The sequence below is a fragment of the Heteronotia binoei genome, chromosome 2, assembly GCF_032191835.1.
Source record: "Heteronotia binoei isolate CCM8104 ecotype False Entrance Well chromosome 2, APGP_CSIRO_Hbin_v1, whole genome shotgun sequence".
NCBI classification, from domain to species: Eukaryota; Metazoa; Chordata; class Lepidosauria; order Squamata; family Gekkonidae; genus Heteronotia; species Heteronotia binoei.
Genome location: NC_083224.1, coordinates 191,877,072 through 191,884,932, shown reverse-complemented (window position 1 = coordinate 191,884,932; position 7,861 = coordinate 191,877,072). Strand labels below are relative to the sequence as shown.

Below are 7,861 nucleotides of genomic sequence, written 5' to 3'. Positions count from 1 at the left end.
CTCTGCTTTTATTGGACTGAAAGGAGAGGAAAGGACAGGCAGTGTCTTTTGGAATATTCTCCCCGGCAACCAGCTCAGCGGGGGGCAGGGTTCATCTTGAGTCCCTGCTTCTCCCCACGGCTGCGGGGCTAGTTTTCTGCCTGCCCAGATTTCTGTGGGAGAACGTTCAAGGACAACAGTGTCTGTCTCCCGACAGCACTGCATTCTGATCCCAGGTCTTTGTCTTGTTCATTTCTCTACTACTGCAGTCATCAGCACAGCCAGCATGTACAATGGTGAGAGCAGGGGTGCCAAACATGTGGCCCAGAGGCCAAAACAGGCCCCCGGAGGGCTCCTATCAGGCCCCCGAGCAACTGCCTGTCATCTGCTTCCTTCTGCGTAGCAGGTTGCTTTGCAAGGCTTGTTCAGAGCTACAGAACAAAACCTCTATTTTCTCCATTGGCTGAGGCTCCTCCCTTGGGGGGGGAGAGCTTGCTTTGCCAGGCTCTCAATCGCACAGCAGAGCTACTGAGCCAAGCCTCTCTTTCTTCTATTGGCTGAGAGCCAAACTGGAGAGCCAGTTTGGTGTAGTGGTTAAGTGTGCGGACTCTTATCTGGGAGAACCGAGTTTGATTCCCCACTCCTCCACTTGCAGCTGCTGGAATGGCCTTGGGTCAGCCATAGCTCTGGCATAGGTTGTCCTTGAAAGGGCAGCTGCTGTGAGAGCCCTCTCAGCCCCACCCACCTAACAGGGTGTCTGTTGTGGGGGAGGAAGGTAAAGGAGATTGTGAGCCGCGCTGAGACTCTACGGAGTGGAGGGTGGGATATAAATCCAATATCTTCTATCTTCTTCTTCTGAGGCTCCTCCCCCTCCTGGTCCCCTGGGGAAGGAAGGAAAGAGCCAGAGCTTCCTTTGCCCAGTTTCCTGGACCCCAAGGGAGAAATACAAAAAAAAAATACCTTTAAGACTGAGTGCTGATTTTTAAAGGATGTTTTAAAAAATCTTTCGTGTTTGTCTGTGGCTTTATAACATTTATATCTCAGCTACCTAATCATAAATAGGTACACACATGCCTCAGCCCGACAAAAGTCTCATTTATGTCAGATTCGGCCCTCGTAACATGAGTTTGACGCCCCTGGGTTAGAGCACTGGACTACCATCTAGGAGCAGAACGGGTTCGAGTCCCTGCTCTGTCCTGAAAGCCTGCTGGGGGGACCTTGGGCCAGTCACACTAAGCCTAACCTACCTACCAGGGTTGTTGTGAGGCTAAAACAGAGTTCCCCGTTGTGGGGGAAAGCAAGGGTATTGATAGGGTTCCTCCTCTCCCACCCCCCCACCCCCCCAGTCTTCGGCCTCTAAGTCAAGGCTCTGGTGTGGTTGTGCCACTTCACTTCTCCCTCCTAAACATAAGAACATAAGAACATAAGAGAAGCTATGTTAGATCAGGCCAATGGCCCATCCAGTCCAACACTCTGTGTCACACAGTGGCAAAAAATTTATATATATACACACACTGTGGCTAATAGCCACTGATGGACCTCTGCTCCATATTTTTATCTAAACCCCTCTTGAAGCTGGCTATGCTTGTGGCCGCCACCATCTCCTGTGGCACCATCCCTAAAAATGAAATGCACATTGTTAAATTGGTGTCTGTCAATGAACACACGAAGGGAGCTTTGAGTCTTGAAAGCTGATACCCTGGATATCTTGTGGATCTCAAAGGTGCAAAGGGACTCAGTTCTTGCTCCAGAATATTTAAGCAGTCCACTGTACAGGTGCAAAAGGAGCTACAAGCTGCAATAGGTATGTGGCAAACTCAGCACATTTCCCAAGACAGGACCTGGCTGTGGCCTTTCTGAACAAGCAGCTTCTGTGCAGACACAAAGCTGTCCATCACAGCACTCCAGGCAACCATCCAACAATAGAAGTGAGAAGATCTGGTGAGAGGTGCCAGTCATGTTTTTTTTAAAGAAGTTTGAGCAAGGGAACTATGTTTTTGCAGAAGCTTGCAGCATACTTATCTGGGGTGAGGATTTCCAATTGGACTGGAGCAGGAATAGCCAAAGTTCTTAAAGTAAGAGCCACATAGAATAAACATCAGATTTTTGAGAACCACAAGGCAGGGAGAGAGAGGGGGAGGGCGGGAGAAAGAAAGGAAGGAAGGTGGAGAGAAATGGAAAGACAGCAACTTTAACTTTAAATGCAATCTCCAAGCCGCCAGCTGACTTGGCTTGGAGAAGTGATTTAAAGAGAGAAATGCCTTCTCCAAGCTGGCCAATGGGGCAGTGGGAGCTTCCAGAGCTTCTTAAAGCTTCCAGGCTGCCTTCAGCATCTCCACAAAGTATTCGTCGCTCTTGATGGAGGCGCCGATGCCCCCGTAATAGTTCAGGAACTCTTCGGCTGTGACCTGCAAGGAGGAGGGAGGAAGCGGCCTGAGCTGAAGCCCACCACCCTTGCGAGATTCAGAGTATGGGGCAGGATATCAATCCAATAAGGAGCCCCGTGGCACAGAGTGGTAAAGCTGCTGTACTGCGGTCCGAGCTCCCTGCTCACCACCTGAGCTCGATCCCGGCGGAAGCTGGGTTCAGGTAGCCGGCTCCAGGTTGACTCAGCCTTCTGAGGTCAATCAAATGAGTCCCCAGCTTGCTGGAGGGAAAGTGTAGAGGACTAGGGAAGGCAAGGGCAAGGAAAGGAAAGGTCCCCCGTGCAAGCACCAGTCGTTTCCGACTCTGGGGTGACGTTGCTTTCACAACGTTTCCACGGCAGACTTTTTACGGGGTGGTTTGCCACTGCCTTCCCCAGTCCTCTACACTTCTCCCCCCCCCCCAAGGGAGGAGCCTCAGCCAATGGAGAAAATAGAGGTTTTGTTCTGTTCGGAAGTATGGAAGGCTGAGTCAACCTTGGGCCGGCTACCTGAACCAGCCTCCGTTGGGATAGAACTCAGGTCGTGAGCAGAGAGTTCAGACCACAGTACTGCAATACTGCTGCTTTACCACTCTGCGCCACGGGGCATAAAAAGTCTGCTGTGAAAACATCGTGATGCAACGTTACCCCAGAGTTGCACAGGGGACTACCTTTACCTTTTATTAATCCAATAGCTTCTTCTTTTGCTGCTCCCCTTGGGGGGAAGGTCTTCAGCAGAGTCCTGCAAGCTCAGTCGTCTGGAGGAGGGGGCAGCCCTCGTCCTCTCCCCAAGGCCCACCTGCTCGCCGCCCTTCTGTTTCAGGGCTGGCCCCTCTCTCCTCACCTGTCCCCCCAGCTTTCCTGCCACTCACCTCCCCGTCCTTGTCCAAATCGAAGCTGTCCAGGAAGGAGCGGAAGACCTGCTCCTCGGTCCACTCGCCGCTCTTGAACTTGGGGTGGGCCTGGCTTTGGTAGACCCCCCGGAGGTCCTCAACGGTCACCACGCCATCCCCCGTCTTGTCCAACTTCTGGAAAGCCTCACCGATGACCTCCTTCCGGGCTTTGGACATGGGAGGCTGAGGGGAGACAAGGGAGGAACGGAGGGCCCCATCTTGGCACTGCCAGGGCAAACGAGAACCTTCGTGGCGGAGGGGAAGGGGTCTCTGCACTGCTGATGCAATGGAGGAAGACGGCTGCAGCGGTCTTACACATGGGTGCAAAGTGGAGCTTTGTTGGGGAGGGACGGGGATCAGCTGCCACCAACATGGGTGCAAAGTGGAGCCCGTGGGTGCAAAGTGAATCAGCTCCCTTTGGCCCTACCAGATTCACTTACGTTTCGTAGGGCCTGCACGACGGAGCTGTTTCACCAGGCCTTAAGTTGAGGCAGATGGACGTCCCTTCATTCTACTGCTTATAGCATCTATTATCCTCCCCCACAATGGGCTATAGCAGGGGTGGCCAGTGGTAGCTCTCCAGATGTTTTTTTGCCTACAACTCCCATCAGCCCCAGCCATTGGCCATGCTGGCTGGGGCTGATGGGAGTTGTAGGCAAAAAACTTCTGGAGAGCTACCATTGGCCACCCCTGGGCTATACAATTACAATGAGCCGAAATACCTGTTTTACCTCAAACCCGGTTCTCCCAGATAAGAGAGCTCTGGCTGACCCAAGGCTGTTCCAGCAGGTGCAAGTGGAAGAGTGGGGAATCAAACCCAGTTCTCCCAGATAAGAGTCCATGCACTTAACCACTACCCCAAACTGGCTCTCTATTAGAGCTCTGGCTGACCCAAGGCCATTCCAGCAGGTGCAGGTGGAGGAGTGGGGAATCAAACCTGGTTCTCCCAGATAAGAGCTCTGGCTGACCCAAGGCCATTCCAGCAGGTGCAGGTGGAGGAGTGGGGAATCAAACCCGGTTCTCCCAGATAAGAGAGCTCTGGCTGACCCAAGGCCATTCCACCAGGTGCAAGTGGAGGAGTGGGGAATCAAACCCGGTTCTCCCAGATAAGAGTCCGCAGACTTCACCACTACACCAAAATGGGTGGCACCAGATGCTATACTGAAAATTTGATGCCTCTACCTTAAAAAACAGCCCCTCCCCTGGAGCCCCAACTACCCGAAAATCAATTCTCCATTATACCCAGCAGCCATTTCCCTCCCCTCACTTTCTGATGACCCTGAAGCAGGGGGAGGGCCTCCAAACTGGGGGATCCCCTGCCCCCACCTGGAGATTGGCAACCCTATCACTTAAAGAAACTGTGTCCTCACGCTTCTGGACTTCTCTTAGAGGAAGACTGTCAGACCTCAAGAGTTAATCCCTCTCTGTCCCAGGTAGGCTTCCCAACCCCCCCCTCCCCCGCGGGGGACCCCTAAAATTGGGTCCTCCTCTTCCGCTCTCAAAAAATCGGGGGGGGGGGGGAGAGAACATACCTTTAGGCATCATGTTGTAAAGCTTATGATCCGTTTTAAAATGTGTCCCTTTAAGGCTGCACAGGAAACAGGAAGGGCTTCATGGGAAAGTAACAGTTTGCATGGAGAATGGCCCCTCCCTTTCTTTTCCTGTGCTGCCTTGCTTTCGTTTTCCCAGCAAGCACATTCTGCTGGAAGAAGACCAAGTAGTGTTTGTGTGTGTGAGACAGAGGGAGGGGGCAGGGAGGGGATTCCCTGGTATGGAGGCCCTCCCCCCACTTTAGAAAGCATGGGTGGGGGAGGGAAATGTCTACTAGGCACTCTATTATTCCCTATGGAGAACGATTCCCATAGGGAATTGATTCGTGGGTATTGGGGGCTCTGGGGGGGGGCTAATTTTTGTGGTAGAGGCACCAGATTTTTAGTATAGCATCTAGTGCATCTCCCCAAAATACCCCCCAAGTTTCAAAACGATTGGACCTGAGGGTCCAATTCTATGAGCCCCAAAAGATGGTGCCCCTGTCCTTAATTATTTCCTATGGAAGAAAGGCATTTAAAAAGGTGTGCTGTCCCTTTATATGTGATGGCCAGAACTCCCTTGGAGTTCAATCATGCTTGTCACATCCTTGTTCCTGGCTCCACCCCCAAAGTCTCCTGGCTCCGCCCCCAAAGTCCCCAGATTTTTCTTTAATTGGACTTGGCAACCCTAGTCCCAGATGGCAAGAAGACCACCAAAGCTGGCTGCTGTTTTTCAACCAAAGTGTGTCCCTCCATGTACAGTTCACCAGGCCCCAGAGCGCATGTGCACCCATCAGCCTGCACAGCACTGCACAAAAGGTGCTTCATACAACCTCTCCCTGTGCCTTCCAGGCTGCCTGGTGTCCCCTTCTCGCCCCATGCCTGGCTCTACCACCCACAGGAAGGAAAGCTCCGGTGCTCACCCGCAGGGCCTCCAGGAACTCTGTGAAGTCCAGCGTGCCGCTCTGGCTCTTGTCACAGACGCTGAAAATCTGCTGGGCTTCCTCTGGCTCCAGAGAGACACCAGCCTCCTGCAGGCCCTTCAGGAATTCCTCCAGGCCCAACGACTGGGTCTTTTCATCTGCCAGGGTGCGAAGACGCCTGCAGTTGGGGGGACGGGGGGAAGGCGAGGGGGCCACAGTCAGCTCAGGCTCCCGTGGGCTGCATCAGCTGCTGTGACTGATGAGGCACGTCCTGCTTTCATTTGACAAAAGTAAGTTTCTGGTCCTCATGCTTGCCAAGATGTATTTGTGGGTGTGACGCCGGCTATGAGCTCAGAAGTCAGAAGGGGGCTGTGCATAAATATTTCCACGTAATGTTCCCTCTAAGCTATGGAGTCTTGTGAGCAAAAATTCTACTTTGTGAGCTACTGGCATTAAAGTTCTGAGCTACTGCCTAAATTAGGGTGTTCTGGGGTCATCCTTCCTGAGCTAAGACAAAAATAGGTGAGCAAGAGGCTAAAAAACTGTGAGCTAGAATCATAGAGTTAGAAGGGACCTCTAGGGTCATCTAGTCCAACCCCCTTGCACAATGCAGGAAACTCACAAACACCTCCCCGAAAATTCACAGAATCTTCATTGCTGTCTGATGGTCATCTAGCCTCTGTTTAAAAACCTCCAAGGAAGGAGAGCCCACCACCTCCCGAGGAAGCTTGTTCCACTGAGGAACCCCTCAATCGGTCAGGAAGCTCTTCCTAATGTGGAGCTGGAAACTCTTCTGATTTAATTTCAACCCATTGGTTCTAGTCCTACCTTCCGAGGCCACAGAAAACAATTCCACCCCATCCTCTATATAACAGCCCTTCAAGTACGTGAAGTTGGTGATCCTATCACCTCTCAGCCGCCTCCTCTCCAGGCTAAACATGCCCAGCTCCTTCAACCTTTCCTCATAGGACTTGGTCTCCAGACACCTCGACATCTTCGTCACCCTCTTCTGGACCCCTTCCAGCTTCTCTATATCCTTAAAATGTGGTGCCCCAAACTGAACACAAGACTCCAGGTGAGGTCTTACCAGAGCAGAGCAAAGCGATACCATCACATCACATGATCTGGACACTAGACTTCTCTTGATACAACCCACACTAGCTAACACTAACTCAGCTAATAGGGAACACTGATTTCCAGTGGGGAGTTTTGGGGAGGTTTTGACTTCTGTCGAAGGCATTTCCCCCTCTTGACAACCAGCTGGCGTGGAACTCTGTGAGGAAAGTCAACGGAGAGAACTTTTTCCCCACTCTCTCCTGGAATATTAGGGTTTGCGTTGTGGAGAACAAATTCAATGGGTGGGACAAAAGGAAAATGACTCCATGCAACTTTGGAGGGAAAGGTAGATATAGAAAGAGTTTAAATAAATTGCTCAACTTGTGGGATTCCACTCCCACATGATAGAGTGAAGGCCACCAGTTCAGATGGTCCTAAAAAGGGACGGTCTGATGAAGAGAAATCCCCTGAAGGCTATTAGAGACATTAAGGCTAAATGAAGCCTCCATGTTCAAATGCAGCCTACCTTGGGGGGGGGGACAAACGACAGCAGAGAATGCTGGCTGTCATGCCATCATTGGGGGCGTCCTGAAAATAGTTGTTTCGAGGGAAAGAACTCTGAACTAGGTGGACCTTTTGCTTATTTGGCCCCCACCCCATGTGACTCAGCCATCAGCACTGCAGGAGGAAGAACTGAGAGCATGCTGAAAACCCTCCCCCCGTTGGGACATCCCCCTCCTTCGAGCCATACCTGGCAAGACCCTTAATTCCTGCAGCTCCTCTCTCCAGACACTGGGCTCTGAGCTTCGCCATGGCAGCGGTGCCTGCCTCCTCCATGTTGTGCAGTTTCTTGGCCTGAAAAAGCAGCTTAGAAGAGAGGGACGGTGGCTCAGTGGTAGAGCATTTGCTTGGTAAGCAGGAGGTCCCAGGTTCAATCCCCAGCATCTCTAGCTAAAAAGGGTCCAGGCAAAGCAGCGTGGAAAACCTCCGCTTGGCATCTCCAACTAAAAAGGGCCCAGGCAAAAACCTCAGCTTGAGACCCTGGAGAACCGCTGCCAGTCTGAGAAGACAAGACTG

The 7,861-nt window shown here is 52.1% G+C and overlaps 1 protein-coding gene across 1 annotated transcript; it reads right to left on the bottom strand.

The window, feature by feature from the left end:
• Window positions 1–2,285: 2,285 nt before the first annotated feature.
• Window positions 2,286–7,621, bottom strand: CAPS (calcyphosine). Its single transcript, XM_060233422.1, has 4 exons — window positions 7,536–7,621; window positions 5,729–5,906; window positions 3,256–3,459; window positions 2,286–2,387 (listed from the first exon to the last, which is right to left on the bottom strand). Exons 1-4 carry the CDS (start codon window positions 7,619–7,621, stop codon window positions 2,286–2,288), a joined length of 570 nt encoding a protein of 189 aa, XP_060089405.1.
• Window positions 7,622–7,861: the final 240 nt, after the last annotated feature.